This window comes from Ranitomeya variabilis, chromosome 4 (assembly GCF_051348905.1).
Source record: "Ranitomeya variabilis isolate aRanVar5 chromosome 4, aRanVar5.hap1, whole genome shotgun sequence".
Lineage (NCBI taxonomy): Eukaryota > Metazoa > Chordata > Amphibia > Anura > Dendrobatidae > Ranitomeya > Ranitomeya variabilis.
In genome coordinates this window covers 694,570,349-694,594,942 of record NC_135235.1, presented here as the reverse complement: position 1 = coordinate 694,594,942, position 24,594 = coordinate 694,570,349, and the positions used below count along the sequence as shown (strand labels likewise).

The 24,594-nt window shown below is 45.3% G+C and overlaps 1 protein-coding gene across 4 annotated transcripts in view; it reads right to left on the bottom strand.

Annotated features, from left to right (window-relative positions):
- LOC143767638 (uncharacterized) overlaps positions 1–24,594 on the bottom strand; it is a 237,621-nt gene that overhangs the window by 27,324 nt on the left and 185,703 nt on the right. For 2 of the 4 annotated variants that reach the window (XM_077256080.1, XM_077256082.1), the window contains exons 1-6: positions 13,875–13,977; positions 13,482–13,623; positions 13,173–13,352; positions 12,967–13,090; positions 12,786–12,883; positions 12,503–12,593 (exon numbers count right to left, since the gene is read on the bottom strand). The exons of 1 other annotated variant lie outside the window; for it this stretch is intronic. In XM_077256080.1, coding sequence (XP_077112195.1) covers positions 12,503–12,593; positions 12,786–12,883; positions 12,967–13,090; positions 13,173–13,352; positions 13,482–13,559 — 571 coding nt within the window. In that variant the 5' untranslated portion in view covers positions 13,560–13,623; positions 13,875–13,977. Of the gene's footprint in view, positions 1–12,502; positions 12,594–12,785; positions 12,884–12,966; positions 13,091–13,172; positions 13,353–13,481; positions 13,624–13,874; positions 14,005–24,594 lie in introns of those variants that run through there. One more of the 4 variants, XM_077256081.1, reaches the window with a different exon arrangement.

Below are 24,594 nucleotides of genomic sequence, written 5' to 3'. Positions count from 1 at the left end.
AAGGACCAATGGAAGACTTCCACAGAACTTGATCAGGTACATGACCTTCCTGGAGGACCAATGGAAGTTGCTGCAGTACCTGAGCATGTGGCCCTTGATCTCCAATGAGAGATCTTACCCTGGGCATGCTCAGTGTGTGCAAAGCAGGACTTAGTCCCAGAAAAGCCTGCTCGCCGCAGACCAGTGCAGGGTACAATAGCAGAGCCTGGAGAGGCAGCAGTAACCCTTTGCACAGTACTAGATTCAGTGAGACGCTGGGACCGACGTCTCCGCTGAGCAGGCTCCACTGCGGCTGATGCAGAATGGGAGACCGCAGCAGACATGGCTCGAGATTCCCCCTGTGCAGTGGCGGGAACTCGACTCCTAACACAAACCATCACTTTTCAAGTGTCACTCCCTGACTTGTTTTGGAGGTCCCATTATTACATCTTTCTGTCTTTTTATATATTATCTGTTTTTAACATTATGTTAATAAAAAAAATGTTTTTTCATTCACTCATCTTCTAGTCACTTCATACCTTATTAGGTAAACGTTTGTAAGCATCTATGATCGAAGTGCTCTTGCCAATTTAATTGTTGGATTATGGGATTAATGTGATTATGTATATATACATTATATATATATATATATATAATGTGTATATAAAGGATCTGTCAGCTCTCCTGTGTGGTGTAGTACATAGAGGATCTGTCAGCTCTCCTGTGTGGTGTAGTACATAGAGGATCTGTCAGCTCTCCTGTGTGATGTAGTATATAGAGGATCTGTCAGCTCTCCTGTATGGTGTAGTATATAGAGGATCTGTCAGCTCTCCCGTGTGGTGTAGTATATAGTGGATCTGTCAGCTCTCCCGTGTGGTGTAGTATATAGAGGATCTGTCATCTCTCCCGTGTGGTGTAGTATATAGATGATCTGTCAGCTCTCCTGTGTGGTGTAGTATATATAGAGAGATCTGTCAGCTCTCCTGTGTGGTGTAGTATATAGAGAGATCTGTCAGCTCTCCTGTGTGGTGTAGTATATAGAGGATCTGTCAGCTCTCCTGTGTGGTGTAGTATATAGAGGATCTGTAAGCTCTCCCGTGTGGTGTAGTATATAGAGGATCTGTCAGCTCTCCTGTGTGGTGTAGTATATAGAGAGATCTGTCAGCTCTCCTGTGTGGTGTAGTATATAGAGGATCTGTCAGCTCTCCTGTGTGGTGTGGCATATAGGATCTATCCTGTGTGGTATTTTTAAACTGCATGGTGGGCCCCAAGAATGATTTTTCTCTGGTGGGCCCAAGGTACTCCTGTCCGACGCTGCTTCTGAATGCTAAGACTATCGCTCAGGTTTTTGATGAGATCATGAAGCTTCACGGGGTTCCCTCCGCTGTTGTGTTACATCGGACCCAATTTGTTTCCAAGTTCTGGAAAGTTTTCTGTTCTCGACTGGGGTGCAGCTGTTCTTTTCCTCTTCTTTCCATCCTCAGTTGCATGGACATAACGAACGCATTAATCAGAATTTAGAGGCTTATCTCAGGTGTTTTATCTCTGAAAACCAGAAGGATTGGGCATCTTACTTACCGTTGGCCGAGTATGCTATTAATAATCATTGCCAAGAATCTACCGGCAGGTCAGTATTTGTTTGTGCATACAGTTTCCTTCCACAGTTTGGTACTTTTAGTGAGGGAGGGGGCTTCAGGAGTTTCTGAGGAGGAATGTTTTGCTTTATCTCCCTCCTCTGTGTGGCGAGGGGCTCAGAGTAATTTGAGGATCATGGGAGACAGGTAGAAACCTATTGCTGACAGGAAACACTCGACAGGTCCAGACCTAAATGTGAATGACTTTTTGTGGATATCAACCAGGAATATGAAGTTGAAGATCCTTTCCTGGAAGCTGGGACCTAGGTTTATTGGTCCCTTTAAAATAACCACTGTCATTCTTGAGTTACCTCAGGCTCTTAAGATCCACAATGTGTTCCACAGGTCTTTACTCAATAAATATGTAGAACTTCTTGAGTCCTCTCCCTGCTGCCACCCTCAATCCTTATTGATGGTAATTTGGAGTTCCAGATTTTGATGATTGTTTATTCCCGTTTTCAACATTGTGTCCTGTAGTACTTAATGCACTGGAGGTAATATGGTCCAGAAGAGAGGATGTGGGTTTCTGCATCAGAAGTGAATTCCCCTAGGCTGGTTCGTTCGTTCCATGCCTCATCCTGAAAAACCAGGTCCTGAGTGTCCGGAGGCCACTCATAGAAGGGGAGGATACTGTCACGGGTGCATCAGTCAGTCATTCTGGATCCGGCTACAGAAGGTCTTTGCGCTGAGCTCTGCAGGCAATTTCTGGATCTTGTACCTCTGATGCGAAGTGATATCCTTCTCCCTCTAGGACCTAGCAGTGATCTTCACTACTGCTGATTAACACACCTTTGCTGGATGTTTAAATTCCTTTAGTCGCTTCAGCAAGGAGCCAGTGATAGTTCTACTATTTCCCTTTGTCTGGTTGGAAGTACTTGTAATCAACTAGCTCCTTCTTGGTGTTCTCTTGGAAGGATAGCTGGCGTGACCTCTTTGGTGTCTTCTCAAGCTAAGTGTATTCCCTACTTTGTTTACCTTATTTGTTTTTAGTTGTAGTGGGGGCTGACTAGTGATTACCCCATCCTTCTCCAGGGTCAGCCAGGGATTAGGCTCCTGCTCGACGATAGTTGAAGAACCAGGAGTGGCTACTTGGTTTTTGCTAGAGCTTCTCATAATGGAGTTAGGCTTGTACTGCAGATAGCCGTTGGGTAACAGTCCTGGGCAGTCCCTGGTACTGTAGAAGCTCACCCAATGGGTCAGGATGGCAGTCAAGGACATGGATTCGGAGTCACGGGCAGTACAGGATTTGGATACTGGTAGACCAGCTATAGGAGAATATACAGATGGTATGGATTCTGGCTCACCCAGATGACAGACACTGATCCTTGTTCAAACAGTGCAGATTTTGAGACAAGCTAGGAAGGACACTGGTGCTAATTCAATCAACACAGGTTTCAGGAACACATTTAGACAACATGGGAATCAGGAACAGGTTATGGAGCAGGGACCTGGCTACATACTACTTACATACACAGACTAAGTAGAGAAAATACAGGAGTTGTTCAGGCACCTCCCTACTAAGGCTGCTGTCACACTAGCAGTATTTGGTCAGTATTTTACATCAGTATTTGTAAGCCAAAACCAGGAGTGGAACAAAGAAGAAAAGTCTAATAGAAACATATGCACAACTTCTGCATTTATCAGCCACTCCTGGTTTTGGCTTACAAATACTGATGTAAAATACTGACCAAATACTGCTAGTGTGATGGCAGCCTAAGGAGGGTGCTTTACATACAAGTGCTTCTCACAATATCAGAAAATCATCAAAAAGTTAATGTATTTCAGTTCTTCAATACAAAAAGTGAAACTCACATATTACATAGAGTCATTACAAACAGAGTGATCTATTTCAAGTGTTTCTTTCTGATAATGATGATGATTATGGCTTACAGCCAATGAAAACCCAAAAGTCATTATCTCAGTAAGTTAGAATACCTTATAACACCAGCTTGAAAAATTATTTTAAAATCGAAAATGTTGGCCTACTGAAATGTATGCTCAGTAAATGTGCTCAATACTTAGTTGGGGCTCCTTTTGCATCAATTACTGCATCAATGCAGTGTGACATGGAGGCAATCAGCCTGTGGCACTACTGAGGTGTTATGGAAGCTCAGGTTGCTTTGATAGCAGTCTTCAGCTCGTCTGCATTGTTGGGTCTGGTGTCTCATCTTTCTCTTGACAATACCCCATGAATTCTCTATGAGGTTAAGGTCAGGTGAGTTTGCTGGCTAATCAAGAACAGTGATACTGCTGTTTTTAAACCAGGTATTGGTACTTTTGGCAGTGTGGACAGGTGCCAAGTCCTGCTGGAAAATGACATTTTCATCTCCAAAAAGCTTGTCGGCAGAGGGAAGCATTAAGTGCTCTAAAATTTCCTGGTAGACAGCTGCGCTGACTTTGGTCTTCATAACACACAGTGGACCTACACCAGCAGATGACATGGCTCCCCAAACAATCACTGATTGTGGAAACTTCACACTAGACCTCAAGCAGTTTGGATTGTCTGTCTCTCCACTCTTCCTGCAGACTCTGAGATATTCATTGCTAACTGAAAAGCAAAATTCACTTTCATCTGAAAACACCACCTTGGATCATTGAGCAACAGTCCAGTTCTTTTTCTCCTTGGCCTAGGGAAGACGCTTCTGGCGTTGTCTATTGGTTACGAGTAGCTTGACACAAGGAATGAGACACTTGTAGCAGATGTCCTTGATACCTCTGTGTGTGGTGGCTCTTGCAGCAATGACTCCAGCAGCAGTCCACTCCTTGTGAATCTTCCCCAAATTTTTGAATGGCCTTTACTTAACAATCCTTTCAAAGCTGTGGTTATCGCGGTTGTTTGTGCACCTTTTTCTACCACACTTTTACCTTCCACTCAACTTTCCATTAATATGCTTGGATACAGCACTCTGTGAACAGCCAGTTTCTTTAGCAATGTCCTTTTGTGGCTTCCCCTCCTTGTGGAGTGTCAGTGACTGCTTTATTGAAATTTATCAAGTCAGCAGTCTTTCCCATGATTGGGGAGCTACTGAAACAGACTAAGGGACTTTTTGTAAAGCTTAGGAAGCCTTTGCAGGTGTTTTTCGTTAATTATTATAATTGACTGAAGTAATGGCTTTTGGGGTTTCATTGGCTGTAAGCCATAATCATCAACATTAACAGAAATAAACACTTGAAATAAATCACTCTGCTTGTAAATGACTCTATAAAATATATCAGTTTCACTTTTTGTATTGAAGAACTGAAATAAATTAACTTTTTGATGATATTCCAATTTTGTGAGAAGCACCTGTACCTGATGCCTACCAGCTTTTAAATGGAGCAACTCCCAAAGTGCGAGCACTGCCCCTTTAAGAATCGGAGCGAATGTACGCAGACCTAGAGAAGCAGGAAGGCACAACAGGGAACAGATAGATCGCCGACTGGCCGGGACATTGAGCATGTTGGCATCCGTGCCACAGGAGTGACAATGACCACACTGGGACGTCAGAATCGCCTTTACAAATGTAACAGCATCGTTACCCTCTGATTTCTCTTACAGGCCCATTATAATATTTTTCTTCAAGTGATTTTTTAGCCTGTCAGCACAGTCTACTTACGCTGTCATTTGGCCTCAAAACAATCCCGAGACATTTCAGGACTAAACATCATAGTGACAGTTCCTTTTTAGGGTGCGGGGTATAGATATGCTCAATGTTAATATCCGTGGCGGGAATTTGTTTAAACGTTTGGGCCAACTGGAAACACGTTGGATTTGGTCCCTCAATACCGTATACCCTGCAGGTCTGAATGAGAACATTAGTTATGCTCCCTTCCTGTAGTCGCTGCACTGGTGTGCTTAGTGTGCCTTCTTGCAATTTGTGCACATTTTGTTTTAATTCTTTTATTGTTGTTCTGTTTTTAATTCACCTTTTTATTACTTAGGATTCCCATATCGCTATACTGAATTGGTTATTGTGCTTTTGGAACTCATCTGGACTATGTGACATGGAAATTGAGGCTGATGGACTGCTATTTTTGTCATTTTTCCCTACCCTGATAAAGCCATCGTTTGGGTTCTTCCCTTCCCCATTGGGGTGTAGGGGACATATGCGGACATGCTGTTAGTACTGTTATTACTTTTTTTTTTTTAAACCAATAAATTTTTATTGAAAGATTGTATATCAAACAACATTTCAAAAAGAAACATCAGGAGGGGGAGAGGAGTAAGGGAGGGGGAGAGAACAAGGAAAGGAGGGCAACAAAAACCCCAGTACATAATACAATAGGACCATAATGTAGACAAAGCAAAACACATAAAATCCACAATAATAGAGTCAGTCATGACGAGCGACAATAGTAGACGCGAGGCCTTGCATAAAACTTTAAACTTTAAATGAAAAACAAAATTTTAAATTAAAATGCTAGATGAGGGCAAGTGCCGACTGAGATATGTGTGTGGAGGAGATCCATGGGTCCCACCACGAAAGAACCCTGGACCTCCGCGATAGATCCTGCGCCATAATCACCTCATAACAGAAATGCAGTTCAATTTTCGCAATCAACTCGGCTCTGGAGGGGAGGGCCGGGGACTTCCAGTACTTTGCAATACATTGTCTGGCGGCCACAAGAACATTAGAGATTACGGGCCGGAGAGAGGAGGGGAGGTCGATGAGAGAAATACCCAGAACCGCAAGCTGCCCACTCAGCAGAAGGGGGAGACACGTCAGCTCAGTAATCAGTGCCTCCACCTCACGCCAAAAAGCCCGAACCCGCGGACATGACCACCAGACATGGGAAGCCGACCCCACAGCTCCACAACCCTTCCAACAGAGGGGGGAGGAAGATGGGGAGAACCTCGCCAGACGGGACGGAGTAATATACCAATGTAATTGTATCTTTTTTACCTGTTCCAAGTGGCCAATGCATGAAGAGAACTTAGCGGGATGTATCATTGCAAACCGCCAGTCCTCCAAGGAAGCCTCAAAACCCAACGAGGACTCCCAGGAGGTCATGAATTGAAATTTGTCAGCAACGCCACAGGATAGGAGGGCTTTGTAAATAATGGAAATGCCATGGGACAGTATAGTGGAAGGTCTAAAAAATCTATGGACCAAGTCCTCTGTCAAAGGCGGGGGGGCCCCGAATGAGGGACGAGACTTGAGGAAACTACGGAGTTGGAAGTATTGAAAAAAGTCAGAGGCGGTCAGGGAGAACCTCCCCGAAAGCACCTCAAATGACAGAAGGCCATCTGAGCCGAATAGGTCCGCCACCCGAAGCACCCCGCGCCTCCTCCAAGAGGAGAGAGATATGTGTCCAATGGCATATTCCAGAGCCCTTAGAGAGACATGATCATGCATGAACCCCAGTAGAGAGGGAATGAGCAGCGACCACAGTTTTGTAGCAGTCCTGACAGAGCGGAGACACCTGCCCACAAGGGGAATCCGGAGAAACTGGAGTTCCAAGAGCAATTTTAACGAATTTTGGGGGGCAAAGTGAGATTCGATAAGAAACCAGGGTAGACGTGAACCCCCTTCCCACCATATTTTAAGGGGCTCAAGGATCGCCGCTTTATAATAAGATTGAACCGCCGGGACACCCAGACCTCCCATTGAGTACGGTAAACACATAATCCGACGCTTGACCCTATGCGGTTTCTTGTTCCAAACGAACCTATCAATCAGCGATTGGAAAGCAGAGATAAATTTCGAGGGAACAAAAAGGGGAAGGCAACGGAAGAGGTACATAATTTTAGGTAGAAATAACATTTTCGCAGTTTGAATACGAGCCATCCATGATAGAGTCGCACTCGATAACTGATCCATACCTCTTCTGACCTCTGCAAGGGTTTCCTCACAGTTCGCACGGACTATGTTGTCTAACCTAGTTATCTTGATGCCCAAGTATGTGAATCCCAGGGGGGCCCAAATGAACGCATATTTCGATTGAATCTGGACCTGAAGGGAGGTTGGAAGAAACAAAGGGAAAATAGTGGATTTTGTCAAATTAAGCTTATAATACGAAACCGCTGAAAATTCAGTTAGAATAGAAGTAATGGCGTTCAACGAGGTTAGGGGTGAAGTGCAAGTTAATACTACATCGTCGGCATAAAGACCGATTTTATGTTCCGACCCCCCCACCACAATTCCCTTTATATCCGACGACTGTCTAACTCTCGCGGCCAGGGGTTCCATAACCAAAGCGAAGATAATCGGTGAAAGGGGGCAGCCCTGACGCGTACCATTACGAATAGGGAACGTCCGAGAGCTAAAACCCGCCGAGCGAACCGACGCACAGGGGTTGGAGTACAACGCCATAACAGCTCTAACAATCTGTCCAGTAAGCCCAAATTTCCCCAAAGTGAGTTCAATATAGTCCCAGTGTACCCTGTCGAACGCTTTTTCAGCATCAAGTGACAGGAATACACTGGGAATGCCCCCCTCCTCCACCACATCCAAAAGGTCTATCAGGCGTCTAGTGCCATCCCTGGTCTGCCTACCCGGGACGAACCCAACTTGATCTGGGTGAACAAGACTAGGGAGAACTGCAAATAGTCTGTTGGCCCAAATCTTGGCATAGATCTTCACATCACAGTTTAGCAGTGCTATCGGGCGGAAATTCCCCGGAGATGTTGGAGGTTTTCCTGGCTTGGGGAGAGTCGCAATGGAAGCCTCCAAACCCTCAGCCCTAATACTACCCGCCGACATCCAACCATTGAAAAGCCGCAGGAGGAAAGGAGAGAGAACAGAAAAGAACTGTGCGTAGTAGAGAAAGGAAAAACCATCTGGTCCAGGAGAGGAACCTTTATTAGCCTCTCTAATAATTTGTGATAGTTCAGACTCAACAATGGGGGAGTTTAGGAATGCGAGCTGCTCCTGGGTAACCGAGGGGAGATTAGCCCCATCCAAGAACGCCAAAATTGACTCCCGCGAAGGCTGGGGAATCCCTAGGTCAGACCCGAGGTCGTAGAGCGAGGAGTAATAGGAGGCAAACTCCTCAGCAATCTGAATCGGGTTCCTCACCTGGGAGCCGTCAGTCCTAAGTAAGAATGGGATCTTAGACTGAGCTTCTCTCTTCCTTACACGTCTGGCCAGGAGAGCGCCCGCTCGGTCCCCCATTGCGTAGAACTTCGCTCTAGATTTCCTCAGGTTCCTCTCAGCTCTATGGAGCAGAAGGTTACGGACATGTATACGGGCCCTAGAAAGGTCAGAAAGAAGGGCTGGGGTAGGAGATAGTTTATGAGCAGACTCCAGACGAGATAAATCCTCCAGAGCCGAGTGTAGGACCGCATTATACTTCCTCTTAGCCCTGGCAGCCAGTTTAATGAAGTGGCCCCTAATTACCGCCTTGTGCGCAAACCAGAGGGTGTCATCCGCTATATCAGGAGTGTCATTGTAGGCGAAAAATTCACCCAGAGCCGCCTCTATGCATTGGGAGTTGGTTTGGTCAGCAAGGAAATGGGCGTTAAGACGCCAATGTCCGGGGGGTCTAATGGCCAGGGGGTCCTTCAGGGTGAGGGACACCGGAGCATGGTCCGACCAAGTAATGCCTCCAATATCTGCTGAAATACAATGAGGGAGAGCCACGTCATTCACCAGCACAAAATCAATCCTGCTATAGGAACCGTGCCTGGGAGACAAAAACGTGTAGTCTCTCTCGCCGCAATGCAGATATCTCCAGATATCATGAAGGTTGAAAGAATTGATTAAGGGCCCCGCTTCACATCTTGAAAGCGAGGAGGCAGAACAGTCCAAATCCTTAGACATTGGGACATTGAAGTCGCCAGCAATCAACTGGTGACCATGTTGGATATCGTGAAGGGTTTGAAAAACCCCCTCCAGGAACCTAAGCTGCCCCACATTAGGGCCGTAGATCGAGGCGATGGTATAGGGTACATTGTTAATGAGACATAACACCACAATAAACCTACCCAGCGGGTCTGCAATGGAACGGACCAATTGAAAGGAATTGGACCTACTAAAGAAAATGGCTACTCCCGCCTTTTTAGTCGGGGCGTTAGCAAAAAACTGGTGCGGATATAAGCCTGAGTGCATTCTCTGGTTGTCACATTCCAGCAAATGCGTTTCCTGAAGGCACAAAATATCATGGCGGGATTTACCTAATTGGCGCCACACAACAGACCTCTTGCCCGGGGAGTTAAGACCATTAACATTAATTGAAAATAGCGAGATACTCATAATGAGAACATAAAAACAATTTGATAAACATCAAATACTGACAATCTGTGAATAAAAGAAAACACAATATGGTCAATGAATTAAAGCATATATGCGAGCAGACCGGGGGGAGGGGGGAAGGGAAAGGGAGGACACAAACAAGACATACAACAAGTAACAAATAAACTAGCGGACTGGAGTCCATTCAGGAAAACCCTGAGTCCAAAAAGGTGAGGATCCAAAAAACAATTCACCTATGGGGCACAAGAAAGCTGTAGAGAACCTCAAAAGAGGACTCAATACAGCAGCAAAACCAAGAAAAAAGAAAAAGAAAAAAAAACCAGAGTACAACCGTGTGGGAAAATAGCCAGGAGCCACAAAAGCCGTGAAATCAGACCTCCTCCCAATCAGGAACAATGCGGGCCCTGGGGCCATTGTTACCTCCAGTCTTGGTAAAGGATGCAGAAACCGGAGAATCAGGAGACGCGAGTCCCCATTTGGAGAGAGCGGAGGCCGCGTGGGCCGGAATTAAGCAGGTAGTAATCGAACCATCTTTACGGATGAGAAGCTTGGTAGGAAATCCCCAGCGGTACTGGATACCTTTCTCTCTGAGGATGGTGGTGTAGGGACCAAAGGACCTCCGAAGCGCCAAAGTACCTGGGGAGAGATCTGGAAAAACAGCAATGCGCGCGAACTTATCAGGAAGCGCTGGATTTTTCCGTAGAGCCTGTAGAAATTCTTCCTTTATTTCGTAGAAGTGTATTCGTGCTAACACATCTCTTGGGACGGAAGGACCCAGGCCGGACGGTTTAGGGATCCTGTGTATACGATCAATTATGACCTTCTCAGGGGCAAGTTGAGGAAGAGCTGCAGCCACAAATTCCTGCAGGAAGAGTTTCAAATCTCCTGACAAGATAGATTCATCAATGCCCCTGAGTTTGACGTTGTTTCTCCTGGACCTATCTTCCAGATCCAGGGCTTTAGATTGGATTTTAGAAGCCATGGTTTGCAGGGCCTCATGAGCGTCCCAGAGGTCATTGTGTGAAGAGACCAGCTCCGCCATCTTACGCTCCAGACGGTCTGTGCGGTTACCCAGTTCCGCCACTTCCCCTTTAAGCTCAGCCAACATATTGCGCATATCCTCTTGAATGGAAGCTCTGAGGTCTCCAAGAAGGCTTTTGAGGAGAGCAGCAGTCACCGGACCATCAGCCGAATCCGACGCCGCAGCGCCTGAACGCGACGCCTCTCCGCCAGATTTGAACGCTGCAGCGTTGGACTTCGGCGCCGCACCACCCGATTGCGACGCCTGAGCGTTACGTTGCGCAGAGCGGGAAGACCTGGGAGGGGACGGCGCCATCTTGGCTGTCGGCGGGAGCTGCGGGGCAGCGGCAAAGAAATCAGGAATTCTCCTTGAGGGGTCCCGGGCGCCTGCTTTCGCTTTCCCCATGCACTCACCACTGCAGCAGGGATCAGCGGCGATATCGTGGAGGCTAAGAATACAGCAGAGAAGGTAGATAAGTGCCGTTTTAGGGATCCTGGCTGAGGAGCTCCCACTCTGTGCGACCTACTCCATCAGCAGTTAGGCCACGCCCCCCCTGTTATTACTTTTTATGATGCTATCATCAATGCTTATGTGCCTTGTGGGACTGTACCATGTTATATTGTTTTGTTTATGGTCATTGTATTTTATATTATTATTTGATATATTATATTATGTAAAGTGGTCACAGTCTCCTCTTGGCCAATGTGTCTATCTTTGTACAATTCATTTTTATAACTGCATTTGTCCGTATGTTTTATTTGATATGCTGTTATATCTGCATATCTCCTTGTTGTCCTTCTACGCTAATAGTTGCTTCTAAACGCTTCTGTTTGCCCTTCCCATTGCCCCTATTGTAGATGGCGTCTAAGCACTGATCACTTTAGGCGCATGCGCCGCTCTGTTACTGCTCCGTCCTTCTCTGACAGCCGCGCACGTACTTCCGGATCACATGGGGCCCCAGGCGTTTCCGGTCGTCGTTGTTCGGCGTGCTGGACTGGGCGGAAGCAGTGTGTTGCGGTGGCTTGCAGTCTCCATTATGGGTTTCCTATATATACTCCTCTATGCCCATTCTATGTACGCGCCCCCTGAGGAAGGTATCCTAACTGAAACGCGCGTCGGGGTGGATCGGGGTCCCCATACTGCGGAGGTTTACCACGGGATCGCTATTACCAGGTGATGTGTAGTAGTTCATTTATGTGCCTTTACCTGTATAATCACTGGTTTATTTACATTTCTTCCATGTACTCTGGATGAAGTTCTGCTATCCTGTGGGGCTGTGCCTCTACGAATTGCACTATATACCATCTTTTTATAGTATACTTTAAATTCTCTGCAGCTGGGGATCGCCGTACCTTGGGCTGGTTTATTGTTCACATGTTGCTGCTGGCATTTTTGTCATCTTTTAGCCCTTTCTAACACTAACTCTCTGGTTGTTATATGTATAATTTTATCCAATAAAGTGTTGTTCTATGTTTGGACTCTATGACTGCGTGGTGCTCTTTTGTCTTTGTCATTTGGCTTTGTAGTTTACAGACCTGGACAGGTAATGGTCAGTGCCTCCTAATTTATGTTGGTAGGTGGATTTCCCAGATTGTAAGCTCTATAGAAAAGAGCTTTCAATACCCAGTTATTGGGATAGTGTGGCATGACTGAACTACTTCTTTACTTCTCTATACTTAGTGGTTACTACTCACCTGGGTAGTCATATGTAGGAATCTCCTCTTTACACCACTCATCACCCCTCACATATGTCTCTGTAGTATTAATATGGGTCAGATCTTCACCCTGAAACAAATATTATAAAAGTCACCGACAGATGGAGAAGTCACATGATCAGCTCTAATCCTGCCATCTCCACTGTTCTCATTACACAAGTATAAAACATAATACTGGGGGATAAAACAAGACTGAGCACAAGACCTTCACAGCTGTCTACACATCATAGGGGAGATCTCCTGACACCTTCTCTCCATCTACCTGATGATCCTGAGGAACATTGGGATCTTCTTGTTTACAGTCCTGTGGAAGAAGAGGACGGGGACATCTGTCTGGTGTTGTCCTATTACTGGATAGATCTGGAGGAAACACATACAGGGACTGAATTCATTCTTTACACACAGACAATTATAGGCCGTGTGTATTTAGTCCTGTCTATTACCTGGTGATGTGAGGGGCTGGGGAACCTCCATCATGACGTCCTTGTACAGATCTTTGTGTCCTTCTAAATACTCCCACTCCTCCATGGAGAAATAGACAGCGACATCCTGACACCTTACAGGAACCTGACACATACAATGATACCGTCATCCCCCGATCCCTTCATAGCGTTACTGTATAATGTCCCAGCATTCCCAGCAGTGTCACCTCTCCAGTCAGCAGCTCAATCATCTTGTAGGTGAGTTCTAGGATCTTCTGGTCATTGATGTCCTCATGTATCAGGGGGTGAGGTGGAGGCCCCGTGATTGGGCTCAGGGGTCTTCCCCATCCCTCAGACACAGGGTCCTGACAGCGCTCACTAGAGGTCTTCTTCACTACTGTGTAATCCTGGTTATGGAGAGACACATTAATAAATCTCACTACAGACATCTCCAGAGTCCTCACCCCTCCAGTTCTGTCCATCTGTTATTCCCATAGATAAGAATGATGTAATGTGACGTCATCAGAATCTCTCACCTCTCCAGTAAGCCGGAAGAGGATCTCTAGGGTGAGGTGTAATATCCTCTCCGCCATCTTGTCTCTGTCCATATTCATCTTTGATGGATAAGCCAAAAAAATTCTCTTCTATGGAAGGATCTTCACTGAGAAGATCCGAGACCTGAATGAGAAGATGAGCCGATGTAATATCATAAAAATCCTGTGTAATAATACAATTACTGGAGATAATAAGGGAAACATATGAGATTATTTTACACTATTTAGTTTTCATCTTTGACATCTACTAATAAAACCTATATATTTAGGCCACAGACAACAAGCAGTTTCTTCTTCAGAGTCGGCAGCTGAATATGTTTCTCTCATAGACTCATCTTCCATAACGCAGAGAATAACGGAGCCTCCAGCACCGACCTCCACCCGCAGAGCCGCCCTCCACATAGAGAATAATGGAGTCTCCAGCACCGACCTCCACCCACAGAGCCGCACTCCACATAGAGAATAATGGGGCCTCCAGCACCGACCTCCACCCGCAGAGCCGCACAGGACCTGTGATGAGGTCACAGGAGGGGAGGAGTCAGGGGTCACATGATCAGAGGCCTCAGTGTATGCAGGACTCTGCTGTGCTGGTTGTCATGGTGCTGGATGAGGGGAAGTTTATGTGTGGGGTCAGGGGGGGTTTACAGTGTGGATGTAGCAGAGCCGTGTGCAGGGCCGGACTGGCCATTGGGCATTTCTGGCAAATGCCAGAAGGGCCGGTCCCTGCAGTGGGCCGCTCGATCTGTTGACCCCTTCAAGCTGTCAGCCGGCGTTCTGTTTTCTGCAGCCAGCACACTAGGCAGCATCAGCCTGCCTTGTGCACACGATCAAGCTGCACTTCCAAAATCACCGCTGCCGACAGGATGAAGTGGATGGCCGCTGTCTGATGACCTGATCATCAGCTGCGGTGAGGTAACACACAGGGCATGAGGAGAGGGAGAGGCACGCTCTGCTCTTCTGTGCTGCCCCCACCGTGCCACTTAATGCAGCCGCTTGTTGTCAGGAGTCAGGACATCAGACCGCCCACTTCCTCCTGTCCAGCAAGGCGGCAGGGACAGAATGGATTTACGAGCTGCTGATAACCTTGCCCTGAGTGCACGGAGCAAAAGCACAAAAGCCCCGGAGTTGTACCTGGAGCTAGCAAAGAAGTTACAGGCAAGCGTTAATAGAATTAAGAAAAAAAAAAGCTGTGTCCACTATTCTTCCATGGCACTATCTCAAAAGAAAACCACCATTCCTGTGAACTATAACTCCCAGCATGCCATAGGAGCTGCTGTACATGCTGGGAGTTATAGTTCTCCTCAAAAGCAGGGATAATAGTCAACCATGGGACATAGATGACACCTATGGGATCTTAAAGGAAATCTGATGGCTGAGGGTATGTTTCAATGTGGCGTATTTGATGGGATTGGATGCAGCGGCCAGATGTTACAGCATAGTGGATGGGATTTTATGAAATCCCGTCTCCACTATGCATGTAGGGACACCTACGGCTTCCCTGCGGGGACGAACATGCGGCGTGTCTCTTCAGACCGCACCATGTCTATTTATCTTACGGAGACGCTCAGTCTCCACAAGATAAATATCACCGTTCTATGTACAGGATGCGGTGATTCCGCACGGTTAATGAACACTTGCAGAATCACCGCGCGTACTAAAGCTAGCAGCGCTTTGGACGGGGCGGGTGTCCACTGCGTCCAGAGCGCTTGGAATACGCCACGTGGAAATATAGCCTTATGCATCCACAGGCCGCATGTATCAGATATTGGCTGTATGATTCCTGATTCCAGAAAGGTATGGTTGACTCTGAAATGCTGCTGTGTTTCAGGCTAAAAGCTGCCGAGGACCAAGGCATACCGGGGTTAGATTATACAGACTGTGCCGAATATGTGCTGCCCATGGGTCACACAGCAAGTATCAGCGGTTGGGTTCACTTTAAAGGGTTTGCTCAGTGCTGCTTTCTTCTGCATTGGGAGGCGAGCAGCGGTGAAGACATAGTGTACAAATACCTAATGGGACAGATGCATGAATGGCAGCTATCATGGCCGTGTCTTGGTGGGTATGGTTTCACCGCAGGGTATCAGCACCACTCAGTTCCCAATGTAGCAATAAATGATTCCGGAGTAACCCTTTAATCCAACTGTATAACGGTACGTTCACATTTGCGTTGTGCGCCGCAGCGTCGGGCGCTGCAGCGGCGACGCATGCGTCATGCGCCCCTATATTTAACATGGGGGCGCATGGACATGAGTTGTCTAGCGTTTTTTGACGTGTCGTGTTTGACGCAATCGTCAGGGCGCAGAACACGCAGCAAGTTACATTTTTTTTGCGTCCAAAAACACATCGCATGCGTCGCAAAACGCAGCGTTATGCATGCGTTGTGTATGCGTTGTGTATGCGTTGTGTGTTGCGCCGCCAACGCTGCGGCGCACAATGCAAATGTGAACGTACCGTTACAATGACAACTCCAAACAGAAAAATTACTGTTAGTGGTCAATGATTTTTTTTTGAGGAAAAGAAAAATGTAAAAAAAAATTAAAAAAAATTACATTTGATATCATTCTAATCATATCAAGAGCCAGAATTAAGTTATCTTGTCATTTATACTTCAGTGAGCTTAAAAAACTAAATTTAGATATACATACATATATACAATATGTACAATTGAAGACTTACACCTGTTCCTCCTCTGCAGTTTGTTGTAAAAGAATACCCACTGCTGCTGCACCCGGCCTCTGTTATTGTCTGCATCTCTGACATCACGGCAATAGCGCTACAGAGAATTAGCTTCTGAGCTCCTGATTGGCTGCAGCACTATTGACGTGACATGATCAGAACTGTAGACACTGGATCTGCGGAGTGTGGATAAAGCGCAGTTTGTTTGGGGTGTAGTGCTATGTGATGTATCGGATAGCACTCGGTCCAGTGTTACTCTATGGGGCAGAGCAGCTCAGCGATTATTTTCTCATGCTAAATTGGCAGCGAGATTTGGCTCACTCGCACCCCCATACAAGTCTATGGGTGCGAGTGACACAACGCACTGCACTTAGATGTCATACCAGTGCAGTCCAAGATATGGCAAGTGTATGACCCCAGCCTTAGGCTACTTTCACACTAGCGTTGTATGACGCACGACGAATTGCGTCGTTGCGACGTACCGACGCAAGCAGTGAAAGCGCCGCACAACGGGTGCAGTGGATGCTGTTTTTCAACACATCCGCTGCCCCATTGTGAGGTGCGGGGAGGAGGGGGCGGAGTTCCGGCCGCGCATGCGCGGTCGGAAAAGACAGTCTCGACGCACAAAAAAAGTTACATACATTTTTTGGTGGCGACGGACCGACGCAACTGTCGCACGATGGTTGCGACGTGTGGCAATGTGTCGCACTCCGTCGCTAATGCAAGTCTATGGAGAAAAAACATAACCTGCAAGCACTTTTGCAGGATGCGTTTTTTCTACAAAACGACGCATAGCGACGTGCAGTGCACGACGCTAGTGTGAAAGTAGCCTTAGAGCAATAAATAATTCTGAGCTGTAATACTGGGCCGTCTGTGACTGTATGTTATATAGTCGTGTTACACTCACCCCATGTCTTGTAACCTACAGGTGCACAAAGATATTATACAGTCACCATGTGACAAGTGGGCCTGTGTTCCTTAAAATGCCAGGGCTGAATTTTAGTCCCAGTCCGGCCCTGGCCGTGTGTGTACGAGGTGTACGGAGTGGAACCATGTGTGTATGAGATATATGGAGTGAAGCCGCCTGTGTACAGGGTGTGTTGAGTGGAGCTGCCTGTGTACAGGTTGTACGGTGCTGAGCCGTGCGTGTACAGTATGTACGGTGCTGAGTTGTTTGTCTATCGACAGGAGCCATGTTTGTACGGAGCGAAGCCGTGTGTCTACGACATGTACTGAGCAGAGCCGTGTGTGTACAACGTGTATGGAGCGGAGCTTTGTTCGTTTTATAAGTAGATTTTTTTTTAATAAAACAATGATTGGATCCATCTCAATATTACATGTATTGTTCCCCAATATTTCCCTCTATTATTCCTATCTGTGTATGTTAGGGCTAGCGGAACGCACCGAGTAAATATAGATGTTTATTATTATTGGTGCGTTCGCAGCCCGGGGTCCACCGTGCAGGAGAACCTGCTGCTAGTGAATGGCGGCACTATTTGGTGGTATAGACTAGCTCTGTTACTTCACAGAGTAGCCGTGAAAGGAAAGCACTGCGCCCTGTTAGACTCACAGGAGCACAAGCTAACTGCCGAACTGATAGCAGTCAGTGGTCATGCAAACATACAATCTCCTCCCCGGAGGTGCTGGTATTCTAGGGGCTTATTTCAGCCGGGTCCCTGAATACCATCACAGAGAATTGGGAATATTCACAATGGGATTAAATTCCTCACATTCAGTGAGATAAAATCTAAATAAAACTTACCCTCTTCTGAACTGGTCCTTTTTATTATGCTAAAGGACAGTATACAAAAACTCCTGACCGGTAAAGCCTTGAATCTTGAAATCCTTTCTTCACTGCTGTGCAACCTAAACAATAAAAACATTTGGAGCCCAAGTAACCTATATAGTTACAGTGCCTTGCGAAAGTATTCGGCCCCCTTGGAACTTTTCAACCTTTTCCCACATATCATGCTTCAAATATAAAGATACCAAATGTAACTTTTTGGTGAAGAATTAACAACAAGTGAAACACAATTGTGAAGTTGAATGAAATTTATTGGTTATTTTAAATTTTTGTGGAAATTCAAAAACTGAAAAGTGGGGCGTGCAATATTATTCGGCCCCTTTACTTTCAGTGCAGCAAACTCACTCCAGAAGTTCATTGTGGATCTCTGAATGATCCAATGTTGTCCTAAATGCCTAATGATGATAAATATAATCCACTTGTGTGTAATCAAGTCTCCGTATAAGGGCTGTCCCACACGTCCAGATAATTCCGGTACCGGAATAAATCGGTACCGGAGTTATCCGTGTCCGTGTGCCTGGGAACTCACGTAGGCCATACGTGTGGCACACGTGTGCCGCCCGTATGGCGAGTGGGTACCACACGGAGCGTGTGGTACCCACGCGTGTGGTACCCTGCATCGTGCTGAAGCCGCGATTCATATGTTCCCTGCAGCAGCGTTTGCTGCAGAGAAAATATGAATAATAGTGTTTAAAATAAAGATCTGTGTGTCCCCCACCCTCCCACCCCCTGTTTTACCCCCCGCTGTTCAGAAAATACTCACCCGCTCCCACGTTGGCTGTCGCGGCTTCCTGGTCTGGCCCCATCTTCTCCTGTATGCGGTCACGTGGGGCTGATCATTTACAGTCATGAATATGTGGCTCCACCTCCCATAGGGGCGGAGCCGACTATTCATGATTGTAAATGAGCGGCCCCACGTGACCGCATACAGTAGGAGGTGCGGGGCAGAGAGGAAGGAGTGACAGCCAACGTGGGAGCGGGTGAGTATTTTCTGAACAGCGGGGGGGCGCACAGGGGGTGGGGGGGCGCACAGGGGGTGGGGGGGCGGGGGACACATAGATCTTTATTTTAAACACTATTATTCATATTTTCTCTGCAGCAAACGCTGCTACAGGGAACATATGAATCGCGGCTTCAGCACCAGTGGGGGGGACAGCGCTTACTGTAGCGCTGTCTCCTGCACGCACACGGACCCCAGACGGAGAACGTCCGTGTGAGGTCCGTGTTTTACACGGACCCATTGACTTTAATGGGTCCGTGTAATACGTGCGCTCCCACGAACACTGACATGTCTCCGTGTTTGGCACACGGAGACACGGTCCGCAAAAAATCAATGACATCTGAACAGATGCATTGATTTTAATGGGTCTACGTGTGTCAGTGTCTCCGGTATGTGAGGAAACTGTCACCTCACGTACCGGAGCCACTGACGTGTGAAACCGGCCTCAATGCCCCTGCTCTGTGATAGTCTCAGGCTTCTGTTTGAAGCACAGAGAGCATCATGAAGACCAAGGAACACAACAGGCAGGTCCATGATACTGTTGTGGAGAAGTTTGGAGCCGGATTTGGATACAAAATGATTTCCAAAACTTTAAACAACCCAAGGAGCAGTGTGCAAGCGATCATATTGAAATGGAAGGAGTATCATACCACTGCAAATCTACCAAGACCCGGCCGTCCCTCTAAACTTTCATCTCAAACAAGGAGAAGACTGATCAGAGATGCAGCCAAGAAGAGGCCCATGATCACTCTGGATGAACTGCAGAGATTTACAGCTTAGGTGGGACAGTCTGTTCATAGGACAACAATCAGTCGTAAACTGCACAAACCTGGCCTTTATGGAAGAGTGGCAAGAAGAAAGCCATTTCTCAAAGATATCCATAAAAAGTATCTTTTAAAGTTTGCAACAAGCCACCTGGGAGACACACCAAACATGTGGAAGAAGGTGCTCTGCTCACATGAAACCAAAAGGGAACTTTTTGTCAACAATGCCAAATACAGGACCTGAGACTGGGATGGAGATTTGTCTTCCAACAAGACAATGATCCAAAACATAAAGCAAAATCTTCAATGGCGTTCCATGAGTCCTATTTTAAAATAATGACAAGATGGCCTCTAACTCCCATCAGATTGTCACATATAAACCAGGAACACTCTCCCTTATGTTGGAGAGACTGCGGACAACAGGGTAATCTCTTTCACTTATTTTTTGGTTGTCCGATAATAAAAACTGGGATGGAGATTTGCCTTCCAACAAGACAATGATCCAAAACATAGAGCAAAATCTACAATAGAATGGTTCACAAGTAAACGTATCCAGGTGTTAGAATGGCCAAGTCAAAGTCCAGACTTCAATCAAGAATCTGTGGAAAGAGCTGAAAACTGCTGATCACAAACGATCTCCATCAAACCTCACTGAGCTCGAGCTGTTTGCCAAGGAAGAATGGGCAAGAATTTCAGTCTCTTGATGTTTAAAACTGATAGAGACCTACCCCAAGCGACTTGCAGCTGTAATCGCAGCAAAAGGAGGCGCAACAAAGTATTAAGGGGGCTGAATAATATTGCACGTCCCACTTTTCAGTTTTTGAATTTCCACAAAAAATTTAAAATAACCAATAAATTTCATTCAACTGCACAATTGTGTTCCACTTGGTGTTGATTCTTCCCCAAAAATTTACATTTGGTATCTTTATGTTTGAAGCATGATATGTGGGAAAAGGTTGATAAGTTCCAGGGGGCCGAATACTTTTGCAAGGCACTGTACTTTATCAAGGACAATGTTAGCTCTAAAAATGTATATATGAAGAGGTGGGAGTCCGACCTTGGTACAGACTTGCGAACTGAACAATGGGACAGCGCTATAAAAAACACATACCAGTCAAACATTTCAATGTCGTTCCATGAGTCCTATTTTAAAATAATGACAAGATGGTATCTCACTCCCATCAGATTGTCACATATAAACCAGGAACACTCTCCCTTATGTTGGAGAGACTGCGGACAATGGGGTAATCTTTCACATATTTTTTGGTTGTCCGATAATAAAAAATCTCTGGTTCCAAGTATCGCGCCATATTAACTCCTTTTCTGAAAACTTTGTGATCACCCTTGATTGCCCTCAAAGGGCGCTTCTTTCCCTTGATGTGGAGCAATTTGACCCCCCGGTTAGATATGTCATCATACAGATCCTCCTAGTTGTCAAAAATGCATTGGCATTATGGCGGAAAAAATCCGAAACACCCAAATTCTCAGATATTTTGGACAAATTTCACCAACATAGCGCTCTGGAATGGAAATTTCTGGCTAACAATAGCAGTGTTTACAAATATTCTAAGAAATAGAAGATCTGGAACAGCAAGTAAAAGGTTTAAAATTGCCATTTTGTGCCTCTTTCCTCGAAATTTTATACATTTAACCCCTTAAGCCCCGAGGGTGGTTTGCACGTTAACCCCTTAAGCCCCGAGGGTGGTTTGCACGTTAATGACCGGGCCAATTTTTACAATTCTGACCACTGTCCCTTTATGAGGTTATAACTCTGGAACGCTTCAATACATCTTAGCGATTCTGACATTGTTTTCTCGTGTCATATTGTACTTCATGATAGTGGTAAAATTTCTTCGATATAACTTGCGTTTATTTGTGAAAAAAACGGAAATTTGGCAAAAATTTTGAAAATTTAACAATTTTCCAACTTTGAATTTTTATGCCCTTAAATCACAGAGATACAGTGGGGCAAAAAAGTATTTAGTCATTCAGCAATAGTGCAAGTTCCACCACTTAAAAAGATGAGAGGCGTCTGTAATTTACATCATAGGTAGACCTCAACTATGGGAGACAAACTGAGAAAAAAAAATCCAGAAAATCACATTGTCTGTTTTTTTATCATTTTATTTGCATATTATGGTGGAAAATAAGTATTTGGTCAGAAACAAACAATCAAGATTTCTGTCTCTCACAGACCTGTAACTTCTTCTTTAAGAGTCTCCTCTTTCCTCCACTCATTACCTGTAGTAATGGCACCTGTTTAAACTTGTTATCAGTATAAAAAGATACCTGTGCACACCCTCAAACAGTCTGACTCCAAACTCCACTATGGTGAAGACCAAAGAGCTGTCAAAGGACACCAGAAACAAAATTGTAGCCCTGCACCAGGCTGGGAAGACTGAATCTGCAATAGCCAACCAGCTTGGAGTGAAGAAATCAACAGTGGGAGCAATAATTAGAAAATGGAAGACATTCAAGACCACTGATAATCTCCCTCGATCTGGGGCTCCATGCAAAATCCCACCCCGTGGGGTCAGAATGATCACAAGAACGGTGAGCAAAAATCCCAGAACCACGCGGGGGGACCTAGTGAATGAACTGCAGAGAGCTGGGACCAATGTAACAAGGCCTACCATAAGTAACACACTACGCCACCATGGACTCAGATCCTGCAGTGCCAGACGTGTCCCACTGCTTAAGCCAGTACATGTCCGGGCCCGTCTGAAGTTTGCTAGAGAGCATTTGGATGATCCAGAGGAGTTTTGGGAGAATGTCCTATGGTCTGATGAAACCAAACTGGAACTGTTTGTAAACTTGTCGTGTTTGGAGGAAAAAGAATACTGAGTTGCATCCATCACCATACCTACTGTAAAGCATGGTGGTGGAAACATCATGCTTTGGGGCTGTTTCTCTGCAAAGGGGCCAGGCGACTGATCCGGGTACATGAAAGAATGAATGGGGCCATGTATCGTGAGATTTTGAGTGCAAACCTCCTTCCATCAGCAAGGGCATTGAAGATGAAACGTGGCTGGGTCTTTCAACATGACAATGATCCAAAGCACACCGCCAGGGCAACGAAGGAGTGGCTTCAAGATCCTGGAGTGGCCTAGCCAGTCTCCAGATCTCAAGCCTATAGAAAACCTTTGGAGGGAGTTGAAAGTCCGTGTTGCCAAGCGAAAAGCCAAAAACATCACTGCTCTAGGGGAGATCTGCATGGAGGAATGGGCCAACATACCAACAACAGTGTGTGGCAACCTTGTGAAGACTTACAGAAAACGTTTGACCTCTGTCATTGCCAACAAAGGATATATTACAAAGTATTGAGATGAAATTTTGTTTCTGACCAAATACTTATTTTCCACCATAATATGCAAATAAAATGATAAAAAAACAGACAATGTGATTTTCTGGATTTTTTTTTCTCAGTTTGTCTCCCATAGTTGAGGTCTACCTATGATGTAAATTACAGACGCCTCTCATCTTTTTAAGTGGTGGAACTTGCACTATTGCTGAATGACTAAATACTTTTTTGCCCCACTGTATGTCACGCAAAATACTTAATAAGTAACATTTCCCACATGTCTACTTTACATCAGCACAATTTTGGAACCAAAATTTTTTTTGTTAGGGAGTTATAAGGGTTAAAAGTTGACCAGAAATGTCTCATTTTTACAACACCATTTTTTTAGGGACTACATCTCATTTGAAATCATTTTGAGGGGTCTATATGATGGCAAATACCCAAGTGTGACACCATTCTAAAAACTGCACCCCTCAAGATGCTCAAAACCACATTCAAGAAGTTTATTAACCCTTCAGGTGTTTCACAGGAATTTTTGGAATGTTTAAATAAAAATGAACATTTAACTTTTTTTCACACAAAATTTATTTCAGCTCCAATTTGTTTTATTTTACCAAGGGTAACAGGAGAAAATGGACCCGAAAAGTTGTTGCACAATTTGTCCTGAGTACCCCGATATACCATAAGTGGGGGTAAACCACTGTTTGGGCGCATGGCAGAGCTCGGAAGTTAAGGAGCACCATTTGACTTTTCAAGCAAAATTGACTGGAATTGAGATGGGATGCCATGTTGAGTTTGGAGAGCCCCTGATGTGCATAAACATTGAAAACCCCCACAAGTGACACCATTTTGGAAAGTAGACCCCTTAAGGAACTTATCTAGATGTGTGGTGAGCACTTTGACCCAACAAGTGCTTCACATAAGTTTATAATGCAGAGCCGTAAAAATAAAAAAATCATATTTTTTCACAAAAAAGATCTTTTCGCCCCCAATTTTTTATTTTCCCAAGGGTAAGAGAAGAAATTAGACCCCAATAGTTTTTTGCGTTAACACATTTTGAGAGCTATAATTTTTCCATAATTTGGTCCACAGAGTCATGTGAGGTCTTGTTTTTTTGCGGGACGAGTTGACGATTTTATTTGTAACATTTTCGGGCACGTGCCATTTTTTGATCGCTTTTTATTCCGATTTTTGTGAGGCAGAATGACCAAAAACCAGCTATTCATGAATTTCTTTTGGGGGAGGCGTTTATACCGTTCCACATTTGGTAAAATGGGTAAAACAGTTTTATTCTTCGGGTCAGTACGACTACAGCGATACCTCATTTATATCATTTTTTTATGTTTTGGTGCTTTTATACGATAAAAACTATTTTATAGAAAAAAATTATTTTTGCATCGCTTTATTCTGAGGACTATAAAGTTTTAATTTTTTCTTTGATGATGCTGTATGGCGGCTCGTTTTTTGCTGGACAAGATGACGTTATATTCGTCTTTTTGATCGCGTGTTATTCCACCTTTTATTTGGCGGTATGATAATAAAGCGTTGTT